This window comes from Buteo buteo, chromosome 10, assembly GCF_964188355.1.
Source record: "Buteo buteo chromosome 10, bButBut1.hap1.1, whole genome shotgun sequence".
Classification (NCBI taxonomy): domain Eukaryota; kingdom Metazoa; phylum Chordata; class Aves; order Accipitriformes; family Accipitridae; genus Buteo; species Buteo buteo.
In genome coordinates, this window is record NC_134180.1 from 37,539,417 (window position 1) to 37,554,838 (window position 15,422).

A 15,422-nucleotide genomic window follows, 5' to 3' on the forward strand; every position below is an offset into this window, starting at 1 on the left:
AATTCTTATAGGGCTCAAAAGCTTGTATTGATGGGTGCTCTTGGTTTTGATGTGTTTATGTTGCTGTTTCCATTACAATAATTCAGGAATTAGCCACTGTGCAGGAAGGGGTTTTCCAGAGTAAAAACACTAGGGAACAGCAAAAGCCAGTGCGTAGGAGCTGTCCTCCACAGTGAACTCACCCGAGGGTCTGCTTGGTTCTCAGGAAATCAAAGCAAGGCTCTTCCATGTGCATCTGAAACAAAGCACAAATGCGTTACAGCAGACGCAATGCTCCTCTGCAGCCACCCCTCGGGCTCCATACAGAAATGTGACCACAACATGTGAAAACAACTGAACTACTGCCTTTCCAACTACACCCATGGAATTAAGAGAGGTCTCAGTCATCTGGGTCGGTAGCTAAGAGAACAGTCTGCTGTACTGTCCATCACTGCAGCCCTTGGGGGATCCTGTCCTAAATGCTCACAAGTTCAGAGTAAGCAATAGGTACATGCTCTCCCCTTTGTACCATTTAGCCATGTGGCCTTATCTAAGCTCCAAGCACTGTGTTCAGGGAAGACACTGATGAGTTAGGGGACACAAACACTTACCACAAGCAGCTCCATAAGGGTATATTCCCTTAGGTTCCTGGCACCTGACTAGAAAGAAAATGAAGAATTTAGGGTGATTTCATGGAGTTAAATGCTACAGTTCAGACCACGGTGACAGTTGTTGCACACGCCTCAGCCTGGACTGCAGCACTAAATTACAATTGATAGCTGGAAAGTTCGTTTTCCCCGGCGGCCTCAATACGGCATTCAGAAGAGAGGAGAAGGGCTCAGCCCAGGACCATGAGACCAGCGGTGAGGACAGCAGGAAATCAAGGCACAAACCCAGCTACTCGCACTAGCACGGGCCGGGAGGGAAGATGCCGGTTTCAGGGAACCCCACACGCTGTGAGAGCCCCCCTGGGTTTAGTCTGTTGGGCCCAGGGCGAGCGCTCACACGAGGTTTCAGCGCTCTCTGTAACACCCCTGTCCAGGGACTGCTCTCAAGACTGTGACTAAGTACAACTGGAGCACCAGCACCAGCTACCAGAGGGAAGAGGCCAGTACACACCAAGCTAACGCGTTACCTGGTAATAGACTGTCACTTCAGAGTTGGCATCACCTTTGTTGAGCGTTTTCACCTTACAGAGCAGATGCGTATTTGGCAAATCCACCACCCGGAACTGAACAGGGCAGGGATGGGCCAGAGGAGCAAACTGGAGCTTTCTGAAGGGAATACAGACAGCAAAGTGTCAAACACCCACTCACACCTTAACCAAAACCAACATAACACCCAGGCATTTACACTCACTCTCAGTCTGACATTATTTTCCCCTTCCCCAAACCAGAACAACACCCGCTTAAACTGCCATGAAGAACGGTCACCTCCCGCAAACACCACCAGCGCTATATCCAGGAGGGGAGAAGGGAATTTCTGCATCGCTCCCACCCTGATCCCTTCCTCCTGGAAAGAATCTTAACTTGATCATAGTTCCCACATCATGAGTGCTGCAAGAGTCAAGAGATACTCACTGAACAACATAATTCAGAAAATCCTTTGCTTCCTAGGAGAGAAAGCATAAACGTATGTTTTATTTAGAAGAGAATTAATTATTACCCCAATTCACAACCACACACCCCAGTGCATTGCTTGAGAAAGTGATCCCCCCCAAGCAAAGAAGAGCCGAGCTCTGTCTTGCCACCTACGTCCCTGCCCCCTCGCCTTATCCCACGTCCCTCCAGACACCTCTGTACCACGCTGCAAAGTCAAACAGAGTCTGCAGGCAGTTTATTGCACTGTAACTTCTCCACAAGAGAATGCAGAAGCCAGAGAAATAGCATCAGCCACCACAACAGCAAAGGGTGCACACAGGAGGAGATAAGGCCCCCCTCTTGTGCGTGAAGTTGGAGCTCTGGGAAGGAGACTCTTGGGCTTAAGTGGAAGAAATGGGAGGAATTAATAGAAACAGCAAAACCAACGTAGGAGTGACAGGGTTGTATCTGCCACACTGTGAAAGCAGCTTAGCTCACACAGAGGCTGCAGCAATAAAAGCATTTTGAAAGAAGGTTCTTAGCAAATCACAATTAGATTCTCAGACCTCCTCCTGTTCCACAGCTCAGGAGGGGACAGCTGACATTACAAGAATCTGACCTCCCAAAGGACATCAGCACATTTTCTTTAGGAAGCTTTAAACAGTTTAAGGGCAAACATCACCAGCTAAGACAAACTTCTTGGCACAAATCATAATTGCAGGTTTCTCCCCCACAGGCACTCAATGACATCGGATACATGGGGCTAAGCCCCATTACAACCCTATTTTAAAAAGCCTGACAGGACTATGTGTGACCTAGTCTCAGGGTAGAAGTCTTCGATGAATACTGCAGGTGTTTGACAAGACCGAAGATAACTGGTCCTCAGTGAGGTTTGATGAAACCGTGCAGGCAATCAAATTTCCAGGATAAATGTACTTTGAGGGAAGCCTCCTCCTGTGGCACCACCGTGGAAATTTCTCCATATCAAATATATCAATGCACCAAACAATATAAAAACCGGTGGCAACAGGTGAAACAGGCTACCGGCATATTTCTACCACATTTTTCCCCCTCTACAGTTTAAATCCAAATTCCTGGAAACTTCTGTTCAAACTGGCAACCACGGACTCCCCAGTGGCTTATCAGGACGAGCACTCCTGAGTTACTAGAGGTGACGCTGCCCTGTACCAGCGAGCCTCCAGACTGCCAGTACAGAAGAGGCAGTCAGCTGGCAGGTGAGTGCTGGAGTTGTGGCAATTGCGTTAAAGCACATTTTAAGAATAAGTCTGAGTGCGTGTCAGCTGCTGAAGCTGTACTTACTCTGCTCGTGAAGTTTCCTTGTACGAGACCCTCTACAAAGAGCTGTGATTTGAAAGCCTTAACAAAGGACGAGAGAGACTCAATGGAAAGGCCGTTCATCAGCGTCTGGTATTTATCGATCATGGACCACCTGCCGTGTTCTAAAATCAGGAGACGCACATCCCTGCAATGCAAGAAACAAAACCACAGCCGTCAAGAGCTGTTTAATGTAAGAGATCCCATTTCTGACTCAGGATTGTACTGGAGACAGGGAAGATGGTCCCCAGGAGCATTGCTGTGGGCTGACTCTGCCCTCCCTCAGCACCCGCTGCTGGCTAGAGGTCACTTCAGAACAGCAGCTGCCTGGATGTCCAGTCTGACCCACATGTTCGATATGCTGGTTGCAGAGCTGCTTGAGCTCTCTAAGCTACAAGCAAACCCTGGAACAAGCCTCTGGGAGCACAGAGCAGCAATTCCTGAGCTCTTCAGCTCAACCTTGACGCTTGCTGTGCAGCCACTTTTTGCCCTCCCCCAGAACTCACTTGGCCAGAGTCTCGGGTTTGATGAGGATGTTGAAGTAAGTTTTCTTCAGCTGCTCTGTTATCATTTCAAAAACTGCTGGAGTAAAGCTGAAGTCAGACAAATAATCAATGATGAGCTGAAATAGAAGCTGTAACGAAAACAGTTTTAAGTCAGGGGGTTGTTTTGTTTTTTTAAAGAACCAATTTAAACCTAATCCTATATAATAATAAAAAAAATCATCATTATTTGGTCAACATAAGAGATGTGCAGGGTTACTAAAGCACATCCCTCAGTTCTGTTAGATGTTCTTCACTAAACCATTCTATACCAAATTACAGTCAGTTTCAAAAGGACTGCATTTTCAGAAAGTGAATGAAGGTCAATATCTTAAATCAACAGGATTTTCCACATTCTATTGAAACAAACCTAGCCTGTAACTCCAACATTTCTGTATTAGATATTCCAGTTTTCCTTTTTACAGCTGACCAGCACGACAACATTGCAACACAGCAACATTCACAATTAAAAAAAGAATATTCAGACCATGTTATCTGCATCTCTGGCTTTTTCTGTTAAACCTCACATTAGTAAGCCTGACAGACAATTGACAGTCTTATTAAAGCTCCAGTCAAGCTCTTGCAATAAAAGTCTAAAGGAAGCTTGGCAATGCTCTCCTCTTCAATCACTACATCCTCTCTGTTTGTGCTTGCCGTGTCTTACACGGTCAGTGTTTAGAGAATGGGAACAGGGATCCCCCAATCCTCGTTAAGTAAGCTCTTAGCAACCCAACAAAGAAAAACTGCACCCAAAATGAGTATGTTCAGAAGCTGTATCTCCAAAGTCAAATTGTAAACAAAACCTATTTTCAGACACACTTCTCCAGACAGCGTGCAAATAGCCTTAGCTTGTAGATGGAGAGGCTCTAACATTCTATATGGACAGAGGAGACTCATAGCTCTTTTTAAAGGAAAAGCTGTTAAAGTCTTAATGGAGATACAGTTATTAAATAAAGGAAGATTTATCTTAAGTCAGCCTAAGGTCAGTAATGTAAGCTTGTATAAGTGAATAGAACTACATCTTTATACACATAAGCACATGAAAAAGCATTTGCTGCATTACCCTGTACCTGAACAGAGACACAAATTTTCCAATTTAAAATACCCCATCTAAACATTGAAAGCTCCAGCCAGCTAGGCTCCAGCTGCTAGGACAAAAAGCACAGCAGCATGCGTAAAAGTATTTAGAAGATCAGCAGTACTTACAGGTAGTTTATGATTGAATCCTTTCACTCGAATGATTAATCCATGCTCTCCAGCTACTAGCTTGTATTCCAGCTGAGCGACGTCTGCTTCATAAGCTGGTTCACCAAGATTGTGGGAAAGGATGTTCACAAATGTATCAAACAAAACTATGCTGGATGGAGAAAAGGGCAGAGGGTTAAAAAGAAAGAAAAAAAGGATAGAAGAAAGATAAAAATCAGCCCAATGAGCTTGATGGTACACACGAGAAGTTCTCCAACAGAAACGAGTACTTGAATTAAACGAGATTCAAAAAGAAATTTTCAACAAACCCAGAAATACAGAATGCAAGTTTCCCTTTGTCCAGAAAGCACATGACACACTACTTAAAAATTATTTTTGACATTCAACTGTTCTTTGCAATGAATAAGATTCCAGCTTCACATGACTTAAGACTTCTTCAAGGTAGGAATGCACATTGTAACATGCCAATGCTCAAAACATTGAGTAATCACAGAAAATGAGATTATTACACTTTGTGTAAAGGAATGGGGGACGGATGGACTCAGTTATGCTGCAGACTTGAGTAATGAGATGATTATTTATCTATCAAGATTTAAAAAAATAAGCTAGAGCAAATCAGGCTACACAATGTGGAAATTGCAGTCTGTGCTTTCAGATTTTTGTTATTGCCTGGATTCCAATTCAAACTAACAAAGCCCTGATGGAAACAGATTTATAAAGGCTTTCCCAAAACATTAGTTGTGCAGGTCTCAGTAGGCTTATGATAAAAGCACTACAAAATTCGTTACAAATGGCGATGCTAGCCTAAGACTAGCAGAAGCGCAGCACGTGCAGAGCTGTAATCTTGAGGTCTGTCTAACAAATGATTTCTAAATGCTGCTGATAGTCTCTTCACCTGCTCCTACAGGCTCCCAAGTTGCTGGTTCAGGACATGCCTGTGGACTGCTCTTTTCAGGACTGACTCCTTCTCTAAGCACTTCCTCCTGGCATATGCACTGCTGCTGTTATTATTTTTTCCAAAACTTGCTCTCGGTAATAACACACCATGAAACTCCTACGCATCTGTTTGCTACAGTAATGTCCTGCTGCAGAACCACTGCTGCTGCTCTACAGATAAAACCACGAGGAAAGTCTAAGAACATGAGAAAGGGAAGCCTTATTCTATTCCAGTTTAAAATTAATCTCTTTTCATGGTTTTTCACTAGGTATGGTAATTTAGTTACTCTGCAAGATAAACATAAATAATATAATCCTCACTTCTCTGCAGACTGCTGTATCAACGGAGAAATCAGGTGGAATCGAACATAACCTGGTGAGGAAAAAAGAAACTTAAATGAGCAATTGTATAAAAAGCGACAGCTTTCTAAAGTCAAATATATTTCCATCAGGTTGTTCTTTGGTCACAATTTGAGTCTAATGAAAATGGTCATTCAGCTACAAGAATATATTTTTGCTTATATTGTCATCATCAAATGTCATTTTTTTTTCACTCCAAAACCTTCCCTTAAAAATACCAAACATTAGAAAACACAGAGCTGTGCTTTGCAGAATACTAACTCACATGACATGACCAAGACTAATAAAAAAAAGAAAACTCCACGAAACATCTGTTTAACAGACACTAAAAATTGTGACATTCTGCTTGAAAGCAGCAATGTATTTTCCACATTTGTCTCAGATCCTGGCTATATTTTTTCTTTCTGTTGAAAAGACTATAGTCTTCTCTAATTAATGCATTCCTTTGTTCTCAAGCCCTTGTCTCAGTATCATATTCTGTCTGCCCAATTCTGTCCATAGTCAGACTTTCAGAAGTCAGTATATTTCAGTGATTCCACTTTTTAACCTGAGATATCTGCAGGGTTTCTTTCTTGCAAGGTAGTTTACCTGCTTCTCTTTTATTATAGCTAATAAACATATCAAAAGGACCATGGAAGAGCTGACAGTAAACACTGAGTTTAAATGGTGAACACTATCATGGTTTATTTGCCTTCTAATAAATTCCAGCTGGTAAAAACAGGGACTTCCTATTCTTTGGAAAGCCCTAAGGCATTTACCTTTTGGGATTTTGAATTTATCATCCTTCCTGTACCAGAGACAGCCTTGTTGTGTGCTTAGTGTTTTGACTGGATATTCTGTCTCAGGGCAGTCAGCAACTTTCAAAGCAAAGTCAGTGGCTAACAAAAAGAAAAACCAAACCAAAACCAGAAGTTAGTGGGTTTCACAGACACAGCCAGGCTACATGCACAAAAGTCTTCAAAATAATCAACAAAATACATTTTTTCCGCTCCTAGTTTACTAAATTATATATGATAATGCTTTTCTGGACCCAAAGAACATTTATTTTTCAGTTCCGCACCAGAATAGTGGCTCAGAAGCAGTGCAGAAATGTGAAGCTGCATTCCATCCAGGATACAAGTTATGGGTTTATTTTCATTTGTTTTGGCAACAAAGCCAGATGCTGTTTAGATACTTTCAAAAACAGCAGGATTAAGCAAATAAAATTGCTCTTCTATGGTGTCCAGAGCCCTGTGTTAACTCTCACTGATTGTGTGAGACCTGGTCTGTTATGGCTATATGATCTGTAAGTTTACACCTTAGAAAAACTCAGTTCTCAAGCTTAAAAATAAAAGAATAGTAAATAAAATTAAGGTGAACAGAGCTCTCACATTTTTTAATTTGCAAAACCAGGTTGATGTTCAGATGGAAAGATTCTGAAGATTCTTTCTAAACCACAGCAAATTTTCAAATAAATTATTGGGGGAAGATTTCACTCATCCTCAGGCGCCTTACCTATGTATTTGTTTTCTTCTGGAAGGTGTAAATCCTGATTTAACTCAAAGTCACTGGCCCATAAATCACTCCAGTACTTGTCGATATCTATTAAAAAACATGAAATGCATTTAGTGCAATAGAAGGTAATGCTGTCCTATTTCCTAGGTCAGTCATCTTATTTCTTAGCTATCTCCATGAAGATTTGCAGTACAATAGGAGTTTCTTAATGTCACCTGGTTCATCGTGACTCTTTCTAAATCCCTTCCTAGGAACTCCCCTGGAGCAGGACTGAAGCAGTCCTATTAAAAAGTAAATCAAGCCTGCCTGCATTAGTAATCCAGCTACCAACACACCTGTCCTTCATTGTTTGTGCTCTTTTCCCTGTTCAGTACTTGAATGGCAGCCAAGTAGAGGGCTTGCTGGGATCCCCACCTCCTAAAACAATGGTAAACTAAGGAGTGGGAAACAACTGATACCAAAGAAAGAAGAACAATTATTGAGTAGGACAGAGTATTTGACTAATAATGAGGTCAGTAAAGCACCAAGGATTAATTTCCCTACTTCTGTGTGGTTGTACTTTGTGTTGTCACCCTTTTAATCTCTCTAATGCACAAATCAGACATTCCCTAAGTTTCTGCCATTGATTTACCTTCCACGCTGTATTGCGTTCCAAACCACCTCTCTTTTAGATGACACTGGCCTTCATTGGCAGCAGACAGCAAAACGAGGTTGGCTCTCTGAGGACTGAGCTGGTTAAGGGCATCAGCAATGATCTACAAGTTCAAGACAATATTTCAGTTCAAATGCAACTCTGGCTCTGCCTGATCCAGCAAAGACTTTTTAGTCTGAACATACAAAGAACAAGACATAAGCAGCTTACAAAATAGGAGATTTGCTTTCTGAGTATAAAAAGAGTGATTCAATTAACACAAAATCTGTGCCTGTATTATGCCTAATTACATGCCTATCTATGTGCCTACATTGTATAGCATGCCTATATTTTCCTTACATCAAAACATGTAATCAGAATTCAAAGAATATTTACCTCAGGCTTGTATTCAAACAAGAGCTGGTCTCCTGTCAGAAAATCCTCCTTCTGAAACAACTGCATGTTCTCACAAAGGCTTTCCACATAGTCAACTGGATCTGTCTATAAGCAAATATATAAGCAAAAAAGATGTTTTTCACATAATCAGAAAACTAAAATATCAATGTTCTGAGAAAAGCTTGACTGGTCAGGTATGTTGAGCATGAGTTGCATGCTCTGCTTGTTACAGCATTTAGTTTTGGTTATTAAACTACATACATTTCATAACCATATCTAATGCTCAGGACTCTTCTGAGAATCCCGAAATATCAGACGTCATCTTTATAGAAGAAATGGCCTTGAGGATGCATTTACAGTCATTAAACCTACTAGGTTAAAGACCCAGTAGAATGCACTCCTTGCCTCCAGGGAACACCAGCAGTTGCACAATTCAAGATTTAAAGTCATCTGGAAGCTGGAAAGAGCAAGCTGAGGAACTGCTGCTGCTGTATGAGTATCTCTGATTCTGCTCCTTTCCTAAGTTCTCTGCCATGATGTGCAGCGTGAGGAGGATGAGATTCTCCTACTTGAACATGAAAGTATAGATTGCCTTTTAATTGTGTAAGACTGCCTAGTGGAGAGCTTCTTGCTGAGTGCTGTTTGGTTTTTTTGAGCCAGCATCATACCGTACAGATCCTGGGTCCAGATACAGACCACACTTTGCCTGAAAAGAGGAGAGTTCAACACATCTGTGTCTTATAAATGTAGTGGAAAACATGACCAAGAATTTCTTAAGACACTACATCTGTGGAAACATTAAACTTCTCTTGGGGCACATAACAGCTTATCCCAAAACCATGCCTCTGTAACCATTATTTTTTAGGATGGCCACATACCAACTCTTTCCATCAGCTAGAAGAGTGGCATGCCGCAGCTAAGTCATTCATCTGTCCCTAAGATGCACAACCCTGTCACAAAAGCACAGCACAAAAGCTTTCTGAGTTAAATCCCTGCACTGTCAGTAATCAAAATCAACTGGCCAAAAAGGCAGGACTCTTAACAGTGGTTATTTCCCCATTGTAAACTCAGTTGTTTTCTATCCCTACCTGGCTTGATACTGGGAAGTACATAGTCTGTTAGAGCAGTAACAGTTTTGGAGAACATAAAATTCTACCCAGGAGTACTAAAAAGAACCAAGACAAGGAATAAGAACCTTTCAGGACTAAATAGCTTAATTTTGATGAAAAAGTCATACTTCCAATTGGACAACCTCTGTTGGCAATGATTAAAGACAGATTCATAAAACTGTATGTAGCACAACAGATATTCATTCCTGGTATGTCCAATATACTAAATAGCCATCCTTCATAGATTTTTAGTTCTTCTCTACTGTTCAGGGGAAAGCTTTTGTTAAGAGAAGACAGTCTGTTGTAGTTTTGTAGTAGTTGAACTTCACTAAAACTCATAAAAGTTGTATTCCACTAAAAAAACCACCATGCAACATTTAAAAAACGCACTTGTAAATAAGCATAAACTTGTTCCTACCAAAGAAATCCAGCGCTCTGTTACCTGTCACTTGGGGTTGTTGGCAGCAGTCCTTGCTGTATCACTTGCAAATACCACTTCTGTTATTCAAGGGCCACTCAAGACACTCAATATCCTCTATATGCTATTTTGAAGGCAGAGCTACAGATGCAAGCATTTGCTAAAAATGCTATTTTTAACATCCTGATGCTCCCAGCAGACATGCAGGTCTTAAGAGTGTCCAAAAATACTTGGAGCAGCTGGAACGAAAAACCCCTCCGTTTCCAGTATTTCCTTTTTTTTTTTTTAACCTCCTTCCTGCATCTGTGTACATTAAAGAAACCAATAAACTTCAGTGATGCTTTCAAGCCATATATGTAGTATATGGATCTGTTTTCCCAAAAGGAAATTGTAGTGCCATTCAAAAAAAAAAAACCAAAACCAAAACAAACCAAGTTACCTAATAAGAAACGGAACATGGCTAAATGTAGTGAGAGTAAGAAAGTCAGTGAAGCGAGACTTCTCAAATTATGTAAATTGTGTTTCCTTCTTTATCTTTAATAAAAACAAGTAAGATTTTTTGCTAACTGCTATTTCAGTAAACCAAGGAAGACTTGACACAAACCCACATTTAACTGTGCGGACAAGGGGGTCGTTAGCATCTTCGCCTTTGTGAGGCCAGGTCACCAGCAAGCAATACATTTCACACAATGCTGTTATTCTATCACCAGAAATCAGCAGTGCCAAAACAGCTTAAAAAAGTGAAATTAGGCAAAACTTCTGGAAAGTTCCAAACAATTTGCAGAGCGCTATTAATGGGCACAGAACTTCACACACAAGGGCCTAATGATTAAAACTGAGAAAGAGCCTACCTACCAGGTAGAGAACAAAAAAAGTAACATTAAATTCTGTTAAGGTAAAAGTCACAATATTTCTCTGCCTAGAATACAAATTCTTTCAGCAAAATACAGCCTCATTAAGTGCATAATCTGTTTCTGGTTGAATAGAACTTTGAAAATGTATTCCAAAATTAAAAAGAAATTGGTTTTATGTTTTACCTATATCAACACAAAACAGTGGATGAATACCTGTTCCTGGTAGTGAAATTCATTAGCTTCAATCTTCTGGATTTCTTCCCATATTCTGTAAAGGAGGGAGACGAGAATAAAAGTGAATTTCCTCCATTATTCCACAACATTTATCAGGAATCTGAAAAAAGCAGTCTTCTAGGAAATGCATCAAGGGTGAGTTCAGTGATCCATTCAGGTACAAGATATAGAAGCCAGTATTATTCGCGCTTCCCTTCCATCCAAGAGGGCACTTCTCAATTGGCAGAAAGTTCTGCTATTTTCCACAGTGGAAGACTTAACTACTAAGAGTCAAAATCTGATACCAAATTAACACAAAGGCTAACACCAGAACACCACAGTCCTGACTTCCACAGATTTGGCTCAAGATATTTATTTAAATAAAGGCAAAAGTGCACCTTACATCTACACTAGTTCAGTTTATTAAAATTAGAAATTCAATCACAATAAATCAGACTAAACTACCAAGAAACAAGTATAAACATTTAGCAAATTAATTTTTAAACTTTTTTAACTGATACGTTTCCCACATAGACAAGCTTTACTACTGACTCACCATTTATGCTCTAGTAACCCCACAAAAATTGCAAACACTACAAATAAAAGGCTAATGGAGAAGGACAATCTTGCAAATATCTGCTGTAGTGGCAAACACTTGCCTTTTATCTGGCCCTCTTTTCTGCAGCATCTTCACATACTGAAATACAACATGGGCCACCTGCAGACAGAAAGGAACAGATTAATTCTTCCAAATATCAGGAAAAGGGTAAGAAAATCAAGTTGCCATTAACCATACCTCATAGAAGTGCTTGTAACCTTCATCAGTCAAAGTCACAGAAATGCTGAAGATGGAGTAAGTGGAGTTCTGTTCAAACCCTGTCTCACCATTTCCTCCATATAATGCAAGAGCCCAAAATCTATGGAAGAGTTAAAGGCACTTATTAATTACTCATTTCAGCTTTATTGGACCTTAGTTACAATCAGCATTATCATAGCTTTACTTCAATGGCTTTCAAATTGTTTACAGTTTATACAAAGCTTTTCCAACATAAAGATGTGAATCTCAGGATAACACAATTTAAGAAAAACAGTGAAAAAGCTAAGTTACTCTTAAAGATCAGTCACAGATACTGCTGATCCATGGATCACAAACCAGAAACCACTTATTTCTTACTTGGGTCTATCAAAAGTTTAAAGAATATCACTACAAAATGCTGATACAAAAAAAGCAGACTTGGCCTGCTTTTTTTAGATATATATATATATATATAAAATACATACATACAAAATAGAGTTTGCCTTTATTTTAATCATAGGAAAGCATTTAATTACTATGCTTAAAAAATACATACTTTTTTCTAAGAAAAGAAAGAACGCTGCCTTTGCCTTCATGTCCCACCAACCAGGAAATATAATGAAGTGGCTTCACTCTAAAAGAAAATTTTAAGGAGATTAAATGCGAGGGGGTAACACGTTTCATAGAAAAAATTCAATCACTAGACAAATGATTAAAATATACATTGTCTGTTTCTTCATGGCAAGTTTTGCATTTTCAGGCAGCATTAGGATAATAAGCTAAGAATGTGGGAGTTGAGAACATAATGACTGATCTGAGTCAGTGAGGAATGACATTAAATCAGTTGTGTACCAATTCCACTCAATTTATAAAAGGAACCATATCTGCATCACTTTAATTCATTTAAAAGACATTCCCCTAGCTGAATCAAAGTAATCTGAAACAAATAAATGAGATTCTTTGGCTTGCTGTGGAAGTCAATAAATTATTCACAACATAAACACAGTACAAGTAAAATGCAGCACCACCGTACCTGTAATACTGTTCTTGTGGTGGAAGTGCCCAGGTGATACTCAATGAATGAACTTTCCTGATTGGAACAACTGAACACAAATAAATTTACTGAATATAAATATACATGATTAGACATAGATAAGAAATTTTACATAATGCAGAAAGAATGATTACAAGTTATTCAGAACCACACAGAATTATTCTACAAAGTATCTGGATCACACAGAGAAAATATGAAGCTAGGTATTCAAAACATTTAAACAAATCTACTTATAGAATCATAGAATCATTTAGGTTGGAAAGGACCTTTAAGATCATCAAGTCCAACCACTAACCTAACACTGCCAAGTCCACCACTAACCCATGTCCCTAAACACCACATCTACATGTCTTTTAAACACCTCCAGGGCTGGTGACTCAACCACTTCCCTGGGCAGCCTGTTCCAATGCCTGACAACCCTTTCAGTAAAGAAATTTTCCTAATATCCAATCTAAACCACCCCTGCCACAATTTGAGGCCATTTCCTCTTGTCTTATCTCCAGCCACCTGACAGAAGAGACCGACCCCCACCTCCCTACAACCTCCTTTCGGGTAGTTGTAGAGAGCGATAAGGCCTCCCCTCAGCCTCCTTCTCTCCAGACTAAACAACCCCAATTCCCTCAGCTGCTCCTCATAACACTTGTGCTCCAGGCCCCTCACCAACTGGTTGCCCTTCTCTGGACACGCTCCAGCACCTCAACGTCTGTCTTGTAGCAAGGGGCCCAAAACTGAACACAGGACTTGAGATGTGGCCTCGCCAGTGCCGAGTACAGGGGGACGATCCTTTCCCTAGTCCTGCTGGCCACACTATTTCTGATACAGGCCAGGATGCCGTTGGCCGCCTTGGCCACCTGGGCACACTGCTGGCTCATATTCAGCCGGCTGTTGACCAACGCCCCCCAGGTCTTTCTCTGCTGGGCAGCTTTCCAGCCCCTCTTCCCCAAGCCTGTAGCGCTGCGTGGGGTTGTTGTGACCCAAGTGCAGGACCCGGCACTTGGCCTTGTTGAACCTCATACAACTGGCTTCGGTCCATCGGTCCAGCCTGTCCAGATCCCTCTGTAGAGCCTTCCTACCCTCCAGCAGATCAACCCTCCTGCCCAGCTTGGTGTCATTGTTTTACTTACCTTTGTAAAGCTTGTGAAATTCTGGTGTGTCAAAAGGCTGAGTCAGATGGCCAAAGCTGGGTTTGGGTAAACCACTTAAAAGCAAAATTAAAGTGTGATGTTACTGGCAAGGATTCAAGGCTACATGGAGATAATCACAAGACATAAGCATCCATAAATGGCCCTTAAAGAGTGCAGCCCAGGATCCACCCAGCCCAAAGTGGAAGGCAACCTGGCTGGCATTCACTTGCACTCTGCCCACACAACAGAGTAATTACCCAAGATTTAGATATCCCATCAACTCCTCCCTCTCCTTCCGTCCAAGGTGGTAACAATAAAAAGCTTGCTTCCATAACAGGGGAAAGGAAAGCCAAACACAGTAAACAACTTCCTGAGTTGGCCCTGGATTCACAGAATCCTGATGGATTGTCTTGTGGCAAAGGAGGAACAAGAAGGACAGGAGTCGCGAGAGACAAACATGTCTCTGTATGGCATTAGACTTTCACAAGCGCACTTCCATGCACCACAGAAATAAACATCTTGCAAAAGTAGAAAATGAAAGGGGAAGTAAAATGCTTTTCAAGTTAGTACAGCTTTTGCAGAACTCCCTTTTTAGACAACACATTGGAGTGAATTATTAAAAAAAAAGATCAAGTTCTAACTAGTTGCCACCCTAAGGATGACACTTAAATTCAAGATATGGTCCTAATTCATTTTGCTGCTAATTATTTTTGACACAAAGCAAAGATAAGCAATGTAAAATGATAATCTTAGGTTTGAATGACTTGTCATAAAATCAAGGTATCACCACATATTAAGCAAATACTGCTGCAAGTTAGCACCACACAGGTCGCAGGCTAAATAATTGTTATGCATAAACAAAGTCTTCCTGAAACAATTAATGCCAATCTTTAATTTCCAAAGTTGCCCTTTTTTTTCTGGATAAGGATGTTAATTAACAAATGTTAATTTTCTCAGTTTCTCCAGTAAGGGAGTATTTTTTTTTTTAAAAACGTCATTTTAAGAACAAATAATTTTATCATTTGTAATGCCTTCATGCATCAAAAGAATCTTACTTATTTGGGATCTCAGAGAAGATTTCTGTCACCCACTTTTCCAAAGTATCCAGTGTTTCTAATAAGGAGAGAAAAAAAGAAAGCCAGAAATGCAATTTCCTGAAAATCTAAGACAAATTCTTTATCTTATTTCACCAGTGCAATTATTTTAAAGAGGCTGCAAGTCAGTATATTTTTAAATTGCAACGTTCTAAATTATAAGCTTCAAAGCTGTTGGTTTGAGCCAATTCTTAATATTCACTGAACTAGAACTTTGGTCATAGCTCTGGTTTGTATATAGTGCCAAAATCTCAGGTTGATACAACTGGGATTTAAAGTTCAGTAGTATCTGGTGTTACTG

The 15,422-nt window shown here is 40.5% G+C and overlaps 1 protein-coding gene across 1 annotated transcript in view; it reads right to left on the bottom strand.

Moving 5' to 3' along the window:
• NRDC (nardilysin convertase) overlaps positions 1-15,422 on the bottom strand; it is a 31,595-nt gene that overhangs the window by 3,436 nt on the left and 12,737 nt on the right. The window contains exons 8-26 of the mRNA XM_075037085.1: positions 15,083-15,140; positions 14,028-14,101; positions 12,883-12,952; positions 12,406-12,483; positions 11,850-11,970; positions 11,713-11,771; positions 11,054-11,108; positions 8,460-8,564; positions 8,064-8,187; positions 7,433-7,519; positions 6,697-6,816; positions 5,900-5,951; positions 4,643-4,793; positions 3,401-3,528; positions 2,880-3,042; positions 1,560-1,591; positions 1,115-1,253; positions 591-638; positions 183-235 (exon numbers count right to left, since the gene is read on the bottom strand). Coding sequence (XP_074893186.1) covers positions 183-235; positions 591-638; positions 1,115-1,253; positions 1,560-1,591; positions 2,880-3,042; positions 3,401-3,528; positions 4,643-4,793; positions 5,900-5,951; positions 6,697-6,816; positions 7,433-7,519; positions 8,064-8,187; positions 8,460-8,564; positions 11,054-11,108; positions 11,713-11,771; positions 11,850-11,970; positions 12,406-12,483; positions 12,883-12,952; positions 14,028-14,101; positions 15,083-15,140 — 1,717 coding nt within the window. The remainder of the gene's footprint in view (positions 1-182; positions 236-590; positions 639-1,114; positions 1,254-1,559; positions 1,592-2,879; positions 3,043-3,400; positions 3,529-4,642; positions 4,794-5,899; positions 5,952-6,696; positions 6,817-7,432; positions 7,520-8,063; positions 8,188-8,459; positions 8,565-11,053; positions 11,109-11,712; positions 11,772-11,849; positions 11,971-12,405; positions 12,484-12,882; positions 12,953-14,027; positions 14,102-15,082; positions 15,141-15,422) is intronic.